The following is a 17,356-nucleotide window of genomic DNA, read 5'->3' as shown; positions in this document are numbered from 1 at the left end:
CGCCTTCAAGAACAGTAATTGGGGTGTCACCATTTTTTCAGTGGGGTTAAACTGGAGCTGACCAGACATCCCCTGTGCTGAGTGAAATGTAACACTTTTGTCTGACCTCTTCACCCAAACCATGGACTGAATAACAACTGTTTTCTAATATATCTAATAACAGCTAATACTAATTAAGAGAGAGGCTGGGCCTATCAACATTTGTTCCTTTGAAGCCTCCTTGTATCTGTTTTAATAACAATTCCTTTTCTTTTCGGCTTTTAAGATTCATTCCAGATGATGTGACATTTGATGACGAGCCAAAGGATGTGGCCTCAGAAGTGGACTCTTATAAACCAAAGTACTTCACATCTGCTGCTGTGTCGACTTCAAAGGTACCTTAACAGTGTTTTTGTAGCCCTTTGGAACTTGTTTAGTTTTCTGAGTTCTTAATTTGTAAAGATTGTAAATACAGCAGTGATCACACTGTAGATAGAAAGGCAGGAATGATCCATTTTCTGTTGATGCAGTTATCAAAAGCAAAGTTCTCATGTATTATCTTCCTGGGGACTTGTGCACTGGATTTCTGTGGGTTCATGACCTCGCTCGGTGTGTGTGTGCACTTTTGGCAGTGTTGATTAGGAGTTTTCTTTATAAAAAAGCTTAAAATACATTCTGCATAGCCTTTTTTCTCTCTTGAGCTAGCTGCTTTTAATGTGCCTGTTGAATTTGTATTACTCCAAACATGTTAGTCACATCTTTTAAACATCTGATTAACATGTTCTTCCACTTCAGGAAAAAAATGGATACAGACATTTTTTTTCAAAGAATTTTTGTAAATTTGTTTACAGAGTCATTTTTTCTAAGCACTCTGTTTTTCTCTCTTTGTAACCAATCATTTGTTGCACACATCAGTCTCCACATATATATATTTAAAATTGTGTGTGTAGTACAAGTGGGGGAAAATACCTTTCATTGCTGGAAAGTTTGCATTTGATATTTTGTAAATCCTGGAACAAAGGTGACACATAGCTTGTTGCAAAGCATGTTCTGAATACAATTGCATTTGTATGTTAGGAGCTCAGGGTTAGGAACTCATAATCTCAAGTCCAGTGCTCTAACCCTGTTGCCAATTGGCTGTTGCTAAAATCAGAGAGCCTTATGAATTCTGTGTTGACTTAAAAGTGATCTGTTTTGTTTCACAATCAACCAGAACATTCTAGGAGAGAAATCTCACTTCTAAACTTTATTTTACATATACCAAATAGCATGAGAATACATCTTTTGCTTCACCTCTGATATACCCATTTCATGTTTTATGACCCCGCTTTCACCCCGTCTCCTGTGGTTTATGGTATTTGCTGTGTATTTCCATAAACCACTGCATTCCAGTATAATTGAACAAAAACATAAGTAACTCTTAACTTGAACAGGGAACATGTCAAACAAAAAATACCAATATATCAACATAATAAGTTCTGGTACTGGCATAAAGGACTTCAAATGCAATACATGAAAGGAATAGCATAGACGGTCTCTGAATTTAAGCAGGACTCTGTCAGGAATTCAGACACTCTAGCAGGAACCATGTGAATAAATGCAAAAGTAGTAAACTGAGCCGTACTCTACACCCTGCTAAAACCGTAGGACAGGATGATGGTGATAATGACAATGTCCACCACTACTGCCAATCAGGACAATATCCAAGAATAAAATATATTTTTAGGATTCAAATTACTTCTCCTTTCTTTCAAAGGAAGTTTTTTTGGCAAGGCGGTAAACACTTAATCCATGCACAGAGTGCTGACCAGGTCATAAAACAACACTTAGAAACCACTAGCTCTTCAGTTTTTAATATTTCATTTGCAGTTGGAACTAAATTTCTGGGAGGTTATCTCCAGCCCTTGCTCATTTGTCTTTACATATTTTCTTTTCTCCCCGGTCTCTTCACTGCCGCTTTTCACTTGTGTAAAATCGTGGACATACTGGGGAATGGGGCTGTTCTGAAATCCCTTAAGAGTGCAGCAAGAAATGCTGACAGCCATAAATTTTAATTCTGAATATGAAGGTTGAGTCTTTGTTGTGGTCTAGTGTGAGGATTGAGTTTGTTTTAAGCCAGTCTTTATATGTATATGCATACACGTGTGCGACTTGAAGGTAAAGCACAATATTTTTTTCCGTCTTAAGGTAGACATCACGTGGGATGAGACAGATCATGAGAGAGTAACTTCCCTCAGCCGAACATTTAAAAAAGATGAACTTCTGGACATGGACTTCCAAGCATACTTGGCTTCATCAAGTGAGGAAGAGGAGGAAGAACAGCAAGGTACTTGTATTTGTGAAGGTTCAGTGTTATAATAATAATAATAATAATAATAATAATAATAATAATAATAATAATTTCCTACTTCCAACAGGAGATTAAAAATATATCAAAACATCAGTCATTTAAAAACTTCCCTAAACCGGGCTGTCTTCAGATGTCTTCTAAACATCAGATAGTTGTTTATTCCTTTGACATCTGATAGAAGGGTGTTCCACAGGGTGGGAGCCACTACCGAGAAGGCCCTCTGCCTGGTTCCCTGTAACTTTGCTTCTCTCAGTGAGGGGGAACCTCCAGAAGGCCCTTGGAGCTGGACCAAGGCCGTTTAGGGCTTTAAAGGTCAGCACTAACACTTTGAATTGTGCTCAGAAATGTACTGGGAACCAAGCAAGTTAAGCATGGATAGGGAACCAGATCCTTATTTCCCCACCCCTGGAGGGGCAAATTTGACAGGTGGCTGAGACTGAACAATTTGTATTACCCATCATTCTGTAAACAAGGTTTTGGAGTTTTGTGTGTGGTTGGAATATGTTTTCTTTGATCCTTGGGAACAATTGAATTGCTGCAGCTCTGGCTAGTGTTACCATTTCCTTGGAATTGGGTTCCTGAAATCGTGCAGTTGTAGAGAAACTTAATATTCTGTGGGTTGTGAAGACTGAGCCTTGCCAGCTGATGTGTGCATTTGTGGATAACATTTGGTATGCATGTTACAGGCTTAAGCCCTTTACTGGTGCATTAGTGATCCATCTTTCTCTACTTCCTCAGGGATGATAGAGAAAGTGTGGTGAGAACTTTAAATCTTCTGCCATACTTACAAAGTGTGTGTCTGAACCCACATGTGTATCCAGCACTCACATGTACTCTTGTGCACACTCTCAATAGATTTAGGGACTTTTGCTGCAGTTAAAACATGCATCCAATATGAATATGCATTTCTAACCTTAACCAAATGCCTAGAAGAAGTTCATGCAGTAGGAAATAAATAAGGATAGATTTATTACTTGGAATAAAAGTGACAAGCATGCATGGATGCTGTTTTCAAACGGCGAAGTTACAGATAAAAGTGGGCAGCAAATCACACAACACTCTTCAAAGAGTAACAGGATCCCTATCAACAGCCTAGAGATAGTGAGTGTGACAATTTGCCACAGTGCCCACATGAAAAGTAAAGGTGAGGTGATAATTAATCTTTGCTGGTAACAAAGAACTAGTGTTCTGATTTTTACATTAAGTATTAGGAGAGCAGAATATTTACTTATAACTTCCAGGTCACATTAGGATAAGGACTAGTACCCAGGTCAGATATAGTTCCATAATGGGGTTCTCTTTTTATATCCAGTTATGTCATCTATACTGATGCCATGATCTGTGGAAGTCAAGCATGTAAAAAGTTCACAGTGGCACACACCATTACACCAAAGGGCTGTCACTTTGATTTTTAATACAAAGAAACCCAAAATATAGCTGAAAGGTACGTAGTTTGATTGCCCATATAACTTTTGTAAGCATTGTAATGGGACTTTGTTATTCCCATATACTTTCCCCCCAGTTGTTTCAGTGAGTTTTCGATGTACTGATCTATATGGTATACAGAGGGAACTAATTGTATTATGTGGAGTGTGTGCGCGCATGAAATAAACAAGCAAATGGGATATCACTTGGAAGCTGATAGATTAACATCCCAGTTACTCAGTGAACATATAAGCCAGCAATACCTCCGTTTTCTATTTATTCCGTACAATTTATCACAGCTGCATCACAATGCAGAAAGAATACTTTTAATCTACTATTGTTGATTATTGCTCCAGAAAATGTCTTATTTTTATTGCATTATGTATTCATTGTGGTCTCCAGGCTACATGAAAGTACACTGTCGTTAAAAAAGGTGGTTTAAGCTGTGTCACCAGACCAAAGACTTTTTGGTGTATTTCCAGTTTGGAAGGTTCTTGAATTTAATTATATTTTCAGAAAGAAGCTTTTAATAGAAAAATACACAGCCATTTCCTTAACATGATCCTGATGTTTTATTCATTGATTTACTGGGTACATGACAGAATTCTAGCCAGTGTGTTTATTGTGGCATTAAGCACAAACGGGGGAAATGAATTTCAGCTGTTAGAATAGAAATGTAAAAAGTGTGATGAGATGAGAAGAATATTCTGTGCTTCTTACTCTCTTCTATATATTTATTAAGATGTTTATGCAGTCATTCCATTTAATCTTGGTTTGCTGTGCTTTATAAATATTTTTTTTCCAAAGGATAAACTGATTTTTTATTAAATTTAAGAATGCAATTATTGAGGAAAATCTGTGTTAGTTTTCCACAAGGTGGAGCTGGTGAAATGTGTTTCTGACTACTATTCATTTCCAAATACAGTACCTATTTAAATTCAGGATAATTGACAGTGGCTCAGTGATACGGTATGCTCTGCGTGCAAAAGGTCCCAGTATAAAATCCGGAAGAGCCATTCTGTCAGTACAGACTATGGCTGGGGAACCTGTGGCTCTCCAGATGTTGACAAACTACATCATCTATCATCCCTGAGCATGCTGGCTGGGGTTGATGGAAATTGGAGTCCAGCAACATCTGGAAGGCCTCAGATTCCACATCCCTAGTGTATTATGCTTAAGATGAGCCGTCTCTCCTTTTTAGACTTCTATACCTATTTATTGGAAGTTCCTCTTTTTCTCTTTTCTTTTAAAGATTTTGGTGTAAAGCACACAACAGACAGTGATAAACATAAGCAACACTCCAAGGATGATGAAGAGCAAATAGCAAAGTACAGAGAACTACTTAGGAGTATCCAGGAAAAAGAAAAGAAACACCAAGAAACTGATATGGAAATGGAAATCAAATGGGTTCCAGGTAGATGGCTTATACTATTTGCAGTGTTCCTTAATCCCCTTTCTCTTTTTTAATACTGACCAGCTTAAATTCAGCAATAGAAATATGTAACCATTTCAACAGTGCAAATTAATTATAATTCTTTAATTTCCAAGTTACTCTTTCAAAAGGTACTGAAATATTTTTTCAAGGCTAACATTTCTTTCACTCTTTTTCTCTGTCTTTTGGGGCTTATTTTTGGCTGAGCTTTGAACCACTGTTTAGGGGGAATAATATTAGGGGTTGGTGAGCTGCTGAAGAATACTCCTTGACTATTATATTTGTGGCCTTGAGGTTTTCCCCACCCCACAAGAAAGATGGAGTTGCCAGCTATGACCCAAAGTGGGGCTTTGTGCCTTTAATATGCAAATGGAAGAGAGTTGCCATGCAGGTACAGTGGTGTTTCATTTTTCAAAAGGGCAGCTGCTGAATGTCTCCACATACAAATGCAGCTCTTTGCTTCTTCTACCTCCTTAGTATTCGTCACTCCACCCCTGTTAAAGGTAGGAGTTGAGTCCTGAGTGTTGCGTGCACACCCAATGTTAATTCATGTCTTCTGATTGAAAACCATGCGCAGGTCACTTTCAGCTGCTCTCTTTTGACTGTTGCTTCTAAAAAGCACGGTGTTCTTACACTGCAAATTGAAATGAAGAAAGGTCCCCCTGCAAACCTCCAGGCAGAAAGTTTGCACTAAGGTGAATAAAATCTCCTTGTTGCCCCCCCCCCCCCGCCCCCGCAGTCAGTCCTCTCCTGTCTCCAAATCCTATGGGATGCTACTGCAATAAATGGCTTGCATTATGGAGCAGCCACTCTGTGGCATCTGTCGAAACCGGTTTTTAGATGAGGGCAGTTTCCATGTGAGTTGGGAAAGTCTTAACACAAGGACTTTCACAGCCAGTCTCATGTGGAGAAAAAGAAGGAAGAGGAATGAGCAGTGCCTGTTAGTTCTCCACACTCCATGTCTGGGTTCTGTTCTTGTTTATTTATTAAGAGATTTATGTCTTATCCTTCAGCAAAGGTATTTCTGTCTTTGCAGTGGCTCACAAACCATGAAAACATGGTCCGCAGTGTGCTTTTCTGCAGTGGTGGTTTGCCGTGGGGAGGCTCTGCAGTTCATTATCTTCAACAGTTCCAATGAATTTTCAGTATTAAGAGTTAAATAAGAAAGTTTTGTGACCGTATGTATGTATTTTTAAATCAATGAACATAGGGATATATTGTGCCTCCTTCAGCCTCTAAGCATATGTTCTGTTTGCTATAAACTGCTCATTTTATTTCTTACGCTTTGTATATTGTCACCCCTTAGACAATCACATTTGTTCTTGGAAAGTTATTTGGCTGGCTGTTTCTAAGACAATCTAATCTGTGGAGGAAGTTCAATCCCTTTCTGGTTTCATGAAAAGCCTGTTCCTCCGCTCCAACTTTTCCAGATGGAGCAATTGATTTCATTTTCTAGGCAGTTGATTAAGAAATCTGGAAAGCTCCTTCAGTTTATTTATTTATTTATTTTCATTTGAAGTATTTATATCTGCCCCGACAATCCAGCTATCTCATTCTGGGTAGTAGTCACTCAATAAAACAACCACAACAAGGTGATAAAGATCACAATGGTACATTTTTTAAAAAACCACTATTTGCATATATAGGACGCGGGTGGCGCTGTGGGTAAAAGCCTCAGCGCCTAGGACTTGCCGATCGAAAAGTCGGCGGTTCGAATCCCCGCGGCGGGGTGCGCTCCCGTCGCTCGGTCCCAGCACCTGCCAACCTAGCAGTTCGAAAGCACCCCCGGGTGCAAGTAGATAAATAGGGACCACTTACTAGCGGGAAGGTAAACGGCGTTCCGTGTGCTGCGCTGGCTCGCCAGATGCAGCTTGTCGCGCTGGCCACGTGACCCGGAAGTGTCTGCGGACAGCGCTAGCTCCCGGCCTATAGAGTGAGATGAGCGCACAACCCTAGAGTCTGGCAAGACTGGCCCGTACGGGCAGGGGTACCTTTACCTTTTTATTTGCATATATCTCACATGAACACACATATCAGTCTGTTTCCAAAAGTATTAACAGCTGAAAACATCTATCTTTCCCCTGGCCTTTGACATCTCGGATATCTTCTTATGAGAGCCACTTCATTCTCTTGGCTGTAATTTAGCTGATTTTGATACTGCATTTTAAAGATTGTTGTAACCTTCTGTGGGACCATATGATGAAGGGTGGGTGAGAAAATACTATTACTACCAATAACATTAGTACTGCTAATAATAATAATAATATTTGCAGTTGCCAGAATAGTTGTTATATAAGGATAGTAAATGATCTCAATGAAGCTCTTTCTCCCATCATGTCCATTCAGTAAAAAATATAATTAAAAGGACATGATAGTTTTGGTCTTAGGTGAAAAGGCAGTGTGTCCTCCTGGATGACAGAATTATTATTTTTCCCTGTGCTGGAAAAAGCTAGTACACTGCTAGTACATCACGACACGCCGCGTTTAAGGTTCTGTTTAGAAAAACAGGAATTGTAGCTGTAGCAGTTAAATCTGGAAAAGAAAGTTTTGGCTGTGCATGCAGTTCCACCATTTATGGGTAAATGATCTCTTCAAACCTCGTTAAGATTTTTAAAAAATTACTTGTTTCTAAGCTAAACCTTAGAAATGGAGATCTGGCCCTCTGTTTAATGGCCATTATAAAGAACTGTGTGTGTTGGTTCATATGTAACACCAAACCTTGCTGGTTTGAAGTCTTGGTTTGCAGGGTCATTGCAAACCATAGTTTGTCAGTTCAGGTGTAACAGCAAACTGGTTTGCACTAAACTATGTTTAGTATCAAACCATGGTTTGGCATAATGTCCAAACAGAGTGTGCGTGTGTGCAAATGTAAAACAGCACACTCTTGGATCAAAAATTGCTACACTCCACCAGCCTTTCTTCTGCCCCAGCTTCGGCTCTCCATTTTGGAGGCTGTCAACCTTCAGGAGCAGATTTTCAAGGGTACAAGGGGCTGCAGCAGAAAACTGGACAAGAAAGCCCAAGAGTGTGTGTAGAAGATAATGCATTTAATGATAGGTAACTTGAATTTTAGAAGAAATTGATTTATGCTCTTTTCTAGTCTGTTGTAACTCAAGTAGTACGCTATTCCATGGGATGTGAGGTTTTTTGTTTTTTGGCCTTATGAAGTCGTCATTGGATGGGGCTGGGGGAAGAGGGTGTTTCCTTCAATCAAACATTTCAATATGATATGCAACTTTTTCTAGCTGTTGACAGGTCTGGGAATGCTACCCTTAAAGATTTCTTCTTGTGCACAAATATGACGAAAGGGAACTAGAGAGATGACAATCTCAAGTTAGTGGTCTGATGATTTCAACTCCCTCTGGGAGTATACACTGGTAGAGGATAGCAACATCATCTTCTTTTGATCTTTCTGTTCTTGCAGCTGCTAATGAAAATTAATATAAGAAGAACTTGATAAATTCTGTCTGCCTATCTCTTCTGACTAGTTTGCACTTCATTTTAGTAATGGCCACTTTATTTAAATTTCTCTGATTTTTCTAAAATAATTCTTAAATAACTGAATTAGTGCTTTGAATCTTGGATTTCCTGTTATACCAGACGCCTTCTGTCTCTCATTTATCTATCGCCCCAGTCTAGCCCAAGTAACTGTAAAAGTATAATAAACAAATAGATCTAACCTTCAAAGTGTGATAAATGCATACTAAAGCACCATCAAACAAATGGATAAATTAAAAACAACAGATTAAATAATTTTAGACGCCTGCATATAGATCTGTTGTTAACTGTCAAGAGCAGCTCTTTAATTTGTGCCTGGATGACAAGGAGTAGGTGTCCATCAGTGCAGCCTCCAGAGCCATGGTTTCTCAAACTTTTTGGGTAACAGAGCATTTTTCAAGAGAAAAATTAGTCATGGAGCACTATCATCACCCTTATGCCAAAGGCACGTATGTGCATTTTTTGCTGTTTTTACCGAACTGTATTTTTCAAGTTGTTAGTCTCTTATCTAGAGCATTTTGCATTTTTGCCGAGCCAATCAGAAGTGGGCTTCCACAGTTTCTGAGCACAGCCCCAAGTAGAGCCAACCAGCTGGCCTTGAAATGAAATATAATGTGACTCACAGTTTCTAGATCTCGAACAAGCAAAAAGGATTGCAGTTCTTCCCAGCTGGAGTTGAGGAAGGCCAATCTTGGCTACAGTTGCAGTTGGAGCTTCCAGATTCATCTGCACATCCAGGAGCACTTCAAGATTTTTGATGGAGGACAAGAAAAGCTCCATCTCGGTTGTTAGGGATGCCCCTGCCATATTCATTGTCCATTTTTCTACAGTACAAAAACTGCTAGAACTGGGGGAGGGAGAAAGTGTGCACACTAGCTGTTAACTCCATATTAGAGACTCCAGCCTTTCATAATGGCGCCGTGTGTGTGTGTGTGTGTGTGTGTAGATAGATAGATAGATAGATAGATAGATAGATAGATAGATAGATAGAATAGATAAGGTGATGAGATGGCATTCTGCAGAATTCCTCAAAGGAACATCCTGGAGAGACAGAGAAATGTTGCTTGTCACTACCCACTGAGACATTGCCGCTAAGTAAGAATGAAGTCCCGTCTCTCTAACCCCTCAGTTGGTTCACCAGTAGTATTTTCTGATTTGCTATTTGGACAGTAGCTTCCTGTGGGTGTGATGTTTATGTGCCTCCAGATTTTCAGATACAGGTATTGAGCTAACTTGGCTACATGTATTTTTCTGGTTGACCTCAGGACTTAAAGAAAGCGCTGAAGAAATGGTAAGAAACAAGCTGGAAGGAAAGGATGCGCTGACACCATGGGAGCAGTTTCTGGATAAGAAGAAAGAGAAAAGGAAACTGAAGAAAAAACAGAAGGTAGTAAAGACTTTAATCAAGTGCCCTACAAATTTACTTCCTTTAGGTGAACCCTTTTCCAAGTTGACTCATCTGTCAAGGAATGCCTGCATGTATAGCTTGGAAAGCCAGCACATCCTTGGGGCTGCTCATGGCAAGAGGAGATTAGTAACAGTGGACGCAATCTTGTCTTCCGAGAAACTTGATATTAATTAATTTATAATTTTTCTATCATACCCTTCGAAAAATGATTTCCAGAGCAGCTGCGGACATTGTACAGCAAAAACTAATGCTATAAAATAACAAAAGTAAAAGCAGCAGCTTAAAAAGCAAACATGAATGCCAGTTCAACTCAGCGTGAGCCTCTCGGAGAGAGCATTTCACAAGCAAGTTGGCATCGCTGAAAAGGCTCGGCCCCTTTGCCATTCACTACATCTCAGCTAGCGGAGGCAAGCATGTTGAGGAGAGCGTCTGGTACTGTCTTGCTGTACTGGCAGGTTCATGTGGAATCTTTCCCACTGTTGCTGAGGAACCCCTGATAAAAGCCTCAAAGGAACCATGAGTTCCCTGGAACACAGCTTTACAACTTGTGTTCTATTCCTCTCAGATACATTATTTTCAAAGTGCTTTAACAGAAAGCTTGAGAGTAGGCAAGTGATTGATCAAGGTAGCACTAAGTCATAACAGGCCTGAGCGCTTTTCATTGCCTTTGGCAGCCATGTGATTTTTTTTTTTTAAAAAGTTGTGATTAAAGGAAAATAAGTGTATTAGCCTATCCAGAAAATCCTCCTTTGATCCTGTGTCCTTGATAAGTTCTGCATTGCTAAAGGGAATGGTCATTCTTGCTGAAATGTCATGTTGGAGCTGCCAAGCCTTGGATGAGAATTGTAGCTTTGTCCAAAGTCTTAAGTGGTGAGCAAATTTTGCCTGCAGAATTTTAAAAGCGCATCTTTAACGCTGGGAAAGTCTTCAAAGAAATATACATTTTGGGTTTCTTTTGGAAAACTAATGACAGTGTCCCTATGATGATAGACTTTTCTTCATTGTTCCTCTAAAGTCAACAAGAGGGGTGCCAGACATTGCTTAATTTTGAGGCTGGCCTTTTATTACTCTGAGAGTGTTGCCTCCATATGGATGTCCATTATTTCTGAATATGTCAGCCAAGGAATTCTGTTGAACAGACCACTGTGCTTCGGAATACATTTATTTGGGAGATTCTGATCTCACAATTCTAATAGGTTATTTTTTTGTAAGACAATTCTGTGTTGGATCAGCGATTGTTGAAAATGTAGCATTTGCCCCAGACATTGCACACATGGTTATGACCTTGGGTTCAATGTCTTTATTAGAAGTTCATTGATTATTTTTCTTGTTTGCCTCATTGAATCCTAAATTATTATTTGCTTTATCGCATTAATAACCTGCACTTCTTGCAAGGAAGAACAAGGCATTATAGAGAGCTTGCATCATATTATCCTCATAACTTGTCTTGGAAGAGAGGTTAGGCTGAGAGATTGTGATTTCCTTTTTAGCCCACACATTGATCTTTGAGGTCAAGTGTGAAGTTGCACCCGAATTTCTCATATCTACACTTGATACACACCCACTGCACTGTATTGCTTTACTCTTCCGTATATTCTCTTCATAATTATCCTAAACGTAAGTCAAATGATATATGTCTCCAGCTACTCTCAAAGAGTGGTCTGGGAATCTTTGGCCTTCCAGATGTTGCTGAACTATTAGCCATGCTTGCTGGGCTGTTTGGAGTTGTAATAACTTCTGCTACATATGCTTTCTCCAGGGCAACTATTGCTGAAGGTTTGGTAATACTTATCTTCCAACTCTATCCAGCTAGCAGTGGCTTCTATACAGAAAGGTACAGCGGGTGCTACTTGTTTAGGAACAATTGTTGATCACTAGGAAGTTAATAACAAATGGTACCTCTTGTATGAGACAGCTGGAAGATAGATGTGTTCTTGCAAACACATTAGTTGCTTGTCTACTGCACGGCAGCTGCTCACTCTTGAAGAGTTCTGAGGAAGGGAGAAAGAGCTATTCTCCATGATACCAATCACCCAAAAGTTAATAAAGCATTGAAATTTGTGTATGTGTTCATGTAATTGTTAATGAAGCCCATATTGATGCCTACAGTCCTATAGTGGCTTTGATTTCGGTGAAAGCAGCCATTTTAAATCACTTTCCTCCTGTGTTGCAAATATCCGCCCTGAGGTTACTCCTTGAAACTTTTATTTGGAAACTTTGTGTTTGTATATTACATTTACTTGTATTACTAATGCACTGCTGGTGTTTAGTAACTGAAATGCAATGTGTTTTGTTTCAGGCGGCTGCTGACGAAACACTAACGGAAGATGAATGCCCATCTGATGTTGATTTGAACGACCCATACTTTGCTGAGGAACTCGGGAAAGCAGGTTAGATGTCATTTATTGTGAAAGATGGTCGAGTAGATATCACGTACAGTGGTACCTCGGGTTACATACGCTTCAGATTACAGATTCCACTAATCCAGAAATACTACCTCTGGTTAAGAACTTTGCTTCAGGATGAGAACAGAAATCATGCTCCGGCGGCGCGGCACAGCAGGAGGCCCCATTAGCTAAAGTGGTGCTTCAGGTTAAGAACAGTTTCAGGTTAAGAACGGACCTCTGGAACGAATTAAGTACTTAACCCGAGGTACCACTGTACTAGGATTTTCATAGAAATGTTGACAAGTTCCCTTACCGAAGGCTCCTAAAGATCCTTCAGTCATAAGATGTGATGATGAACCCTTAGTAATCTAACCATGCTTGCTGATGAGGCTCTAAATGGATTGCAACCATGCAGCAGAATAATTTTGGTTCATTTTAGAAAGCTCAGTAAATGTCAGATCAGCATGTCATGGGGGGAAAGTGGCAAATGCATTTTCCAGTATATAATAAATTTTTGCCACACTTTTGGTCACTCTGTGTCAGAAAGGATATTGAAAACAGGAGAAGTTATAGGAAAGAGCAGCTAAAACGATCAGTGGATGGGTTGTATTTTTGCTTAGGAGGTGGTTAAGAAATTGAGGCATTTATAGGAAATTCTAAACTGAGGGATTAGAGGGATTTCCTTAGAGGCAAAGGAAATCCTTGAGAGTCAGGTAGCATTAGTAGGACAGGCACAAAAAAAGAATACTTAGAAGCTACTTCCTGTGTCATGTGTCCTGCTAGAGTGGCTGCCCAGTGAAGCATGAGAGAAGAAATGTCACCAGGATGGGAGGAGCAGGAACACTGAGTAGTTGTCATTTGCCAATAGTGGGAGAATTTTAGTGCTTTTCAAGGGGAGATGTTAGGGAGGAATGTAGCCTCCAGGTCATCTGGCAAACTGATAGAATACTATTTTTAGAAAGCTAAAACATTGCACAAGGAGAGCCCCAATATTTCTCCCACCCTAGCATCAAAATTCAGTATATTTTTCCTTAGTGAGTGAAATGGCTTCTCTCTCCCACGCCCACGGCTAAATTGTGTTGCTTGAGTTTCCTTTACGATTTGATCAACTCCCACCTGTTAGCCTACTTACGTGTCTTCTGTCAAGCGAGTTGGGTTGGGATATGGGATTTTGACTTCTGCTTTGTAAAAATAGAGCATGATATAATGGCAATATGGGAAATACCGTATTTTCTCCCTATAGGACGCACCGGCCCATAGGACGCACCTAGTTTTTTGGGGGGGAAATCAAGGGAAAAATTTTTATTTCCCCCCCAGGTTTGCGCAGCCATCCCCAAGCTAGAAGAGGGAGACGGAGCGCTCCGTCTCCCTCTTCTGCCTTCAGGGACAGCCTCCCTAGCCTCTGTGGGGCAGCGCACTCCGCTGCCCTGCAGAGGCTTTGCGCAGCCATCCCCAAGCTAGAAGAGGGAGACGGAGCACTCCGTCTCCCTCTTCTGCCTTCAGGGACAGCCTCTCTAGCCTCCGTGGGGCAGCGGCTTGCCCCGCTGTCCCCCGAGCTTGTGGGGCTGGTGATGGGGAGAAGCAAGCCTGCTTCTCCCCCCCCCCCCCGCCAGCCTCCAGACCAGGTCGGGGAATAGTGGGGTGGCGGCGCTGCGCCTCCCCACTGTCCCCCGAGCTTGTGGGCTGCACCGACCCCTCTCGCTCTCCAGGCTTCAGCGAAAGCCTGCATTCGCCCCATCGGACGCACACACATTTCCCCTTCATTTTTGGAGAGGAAAAAGTGCGTCCTATAGGGCGAAAAATACGGTACCTCCTAGTCCACCTCTCTTCTAAAGACCCCATCCCTGAATTCTAGACCACCGTCTAGGGAAATAAAACAGGAGGAGAATTCACAGCTAAGTAAATTCTTATGTTCCTTCAACGTTGAGAAAAATAAACTATATATACCCTTCGGCAGTTGATAGGTGGTTGTACTATGTTACATTAAAGTAACCATTGTAGAACTGATCCTTACTGAAATAGTTCCTGACAATGAAAGCCACCATATTTCAAATAGCTATTTCTAGAGTCCCTAGCAAGATTTATAACTTCCTTTTGAAAAGCATTCCTCCATTCTGCTTCCATAAGCTTCTTAGGAAAATGCCCCCAAGGTTCGAAAGCAGTTTGCCCAGGGGGTGGCTTACAATTTAAAACAAGTCAAATCCCTATTAAACAGCCAAGTTAACTCAGACACCTCTCCAGATTGTCGCTGAAAGTTTTGGGGCAACTGCAGATCTTTTCCTTAGTATGTTCTTAAATGCCCTAACCAACACCCATTGAGTTTTATGAAACTAAGTGTTGTAGCTGGAATTTGAGCACATATATGCAGCTAATAATTCAAGTAATGCATTTTGTGTTTCTCTCTAACAATGTTTTAAAGGTTTCATTTAATGTTCAAATGCGTTTTAAGGTTTGAAAAAGCAATCTGCTGGCTGTGGAACATCAAGTAAAATAGCAAATTGCTACAACTGAGCCTGGCTCCAAGGCATTGCTATAAAATACTTTCATGACTGTTCCAACCTGATTATTAACTTTTCAGTAGTGAATTTATTTTTTCAGCAAAAGACAAAATGCATATTTCCTACTGGCCGATGATGGAAAACAAATTGAGATCAATTGGGCCTGATTGGCCTATAAAACAAAGTTCATACAAACTGCAGAGGATTGTTACTGTTACAAACACATAATATATTCTGTGTTTTATCATACCTGAACAGTTTTTTTATAAGATGATTGATTTGATTGTTGTTCTCTTTTGATTCCTGGAAACCAAGTCTGGAGACACATGCAGCATTCTGGTTTGCTTGTTTCAAAATGTTTCATGCCATAGGCAATTTTGCACTTGGACAGAAAAACATATTTCTTTGGGGAATTGGTTAGAATGAGTTCTGTACATGGGGCAGAAAAAGAGCAGCTTTTACGTAATGTATACTGCACATAATTTTAGAGGGGTGCCCCTTTCATATGCTGCCTGGAGCATGATTTGGGTTCTTCTTAATCGTATGATGTGTGTTCACCTGTAACAATTAGTCAGACTTCCTTGTGCTCACTGCCCAGTCGGTCTCACTTTACCTGGCATGAGTGACATAAACAAACCAGGAATCCTTTGATTCCTGTTCTGCCTGACCAAAGGATGATGGATGTGTTGTTACTCCCTAACAAAGCATGATCACTAGTCAACCTGAAACCATACTTTGTTGTGGACCTGGTAATCATGACTTGCTAGGGAACAGTAAACCCCATTGCTTGGTTCAGAGATAAAAGGGAGCCAGGGTTTCTTAAAACTTGTAGCTTTATTGTTTATCCTGCTCGCACTAGGGGAGGAGAGAAGCTGGAACAATCAGGCAGCACGCACGCTGCTTGTTTCAGATAAACCACATTAAGCCAGAAAGTCTCACTTATTGCTGTGTGAATGCAGCTTGTATGTGGCACACACTTAACTTCATATTTTAAAAGCTTGATTCTTTCAGAAGGAAACTGTTTCCTTTCCCGTAACAAGCACCTGTTGGGAACCTGTAAAACAATACATCCTTTTGAATATGGATTTTGAATTTAGATTTTAGAAATAAATCAATGCAGATTTTTGGACTCGTGGACACATTTTCAGTTTTGAGAAAATGCTGGAGGTCCTGGTCCTGAGATGGCTGCTGTGAGGCATGGCATAACACAAAATGGCTGCCATGGGGAGGGTGGCAGAACACAAAATAAGAGAGAGAACCACCCTTGGGAAGTCTGCTATGTCCTGCTGTCCCTGACTATGAAGATCTGGAGGCTTCAGCCGGCTACCTTGGAAGCCTGGAGAGCGAGAGGGGTGGGTGCGCGCTGACCCCTATCGTTCTCCAGGCTTCAGTGAAGGCAACCTGAAGCCCACCGCCAGCCTCAAAGACCAGGTCAGGGAGCAGCGCGAAGGTGGCAAGCCGCCTTCCCGCTGCCCCCCGAGGTTGTGGGGCTGGCGGTGGGGGGAAGCGCTGCTTTCCCCCGCTGCCAGCCTCAAAGATCCCTGAAGCCTTTGGAGCGCAGCGAAAGTTCCCGCTGTGCTCCAAAGGCTTCAGGCTTCGGGGACAGCCTTTGGAGCCTCCTGCCCTGCGGAGGCTTTGTGCAGCTAACCCCAAGCTAGAAGAGCGAGACGGAGTGCTCCATCTCCCTGTTCTGGCTTTGGGCTTAGCCGCGCACCCTGCATTCGCTCTATAGGACGCACACACATTTCCCCTTAATTTTTGGAGGGGAAAAAGTGCGTCCTATAGAGCGAAAAATACGGTAACTGTCTTCTGCAGCGTGCATTCAGGAGTGTGTGCATACATTCTTGCAGTGTCGCTGATCTGGTTACACCTGGATATTTAAAAACTTGCTTTTTATTTGTGTTGTGCTTATAATTAGGTTCAAAAAAGAAGTCCAAGAAAGAAGAAAATGCCCAAGAAAATGAAGATGACATGGAAAAGCAGAAGGTAGTAGATTACATGCTGAAGTAGTATTAAGATTAGACATAGGAATGAAGTCCTGGGGTTAGGCGTGTTACTGCAAAGTTGCATTGGGTGACGGAATGATTTGTTGTATTTACCTTAAAAATGGAAACTACATGGTAATAAGTATGCAAAAAGGAAAGAGTTGGAAAAACAAACCATGAGATGGATGATCTAGTTTTGAAGTTTTTCTTTTATTGTTCACATTTATTAATGCTGCTTATATATTGGTATTCCATTAGAAAGATCAGAGTATCTTACATGGGGGGTTGCTGGTAGGCTGTCATTCAGGCACCGATGAGGCAATTATAGCTCTTGCTATTATGCATTAGCAACCCAAACCTTTAGATGAGGCACAGAAACATCTGCAGCCCATAT

The 17,356-nt window shown here is 40.9% G+C and overlaps 1 protein-coding gene across 3 annotated transcripts in view; it reads left to right on the top strand.

Moving 5' to 3' along the window:
- Window positions 1-17,356, top strand: part of ESF1 (ESF1 nucleolar pre-rRNA processing protein homolog) — a 29,970-nt gene that overhangs the window by 10,953 nt on the left and 1,661 nt on the right. For all 3 annotated transcript variants that reach the window (XM_083607245.1, XM_083607246.1, XM_083607247.1), the window contains exons 7-12: window positions 266-374; window positions 2,167-2,305; window positions 5,007-5,168; window positions 9,950-10,071; window positions 12,392-12,482; window positions 16,896-16,963. In XM_083607245.1, coding sequence (XP_083463371.1) covers window positions 266-374; window positions 2,167-2,305; window positions 5,007-5,168; window positions 9,950-10,071; window positions 12,392-12,482; window positions 16,896-16,963 — 691 coding nt within the window. The remainder of the gene's footprint in view (window positions 1-265; window positions 375-2,166; window positions 2,306-5,006; window positions 5,169-9,949; window positions 10,072-12,391; window positions 12,483-16,895; window positions 16,964-17,356) is intronic.

The sequence above is a fragment of the Podarcis filfolensis genome (assembly GCF_964270895.1).
Source record: "Podarcis filfolensis genome assembly, chromosome: 3".
NCBI classification, from domain to species: domain Eukaryota; kingdom Metazoa; phylum Chordata; class Lepidosauria; order Squamata; family Lacertidae; genus Podarcis; species Podarcis filfolensis.
This window is presented reverse-complemented; position numbering and strand designations above follow the sequence as displayed.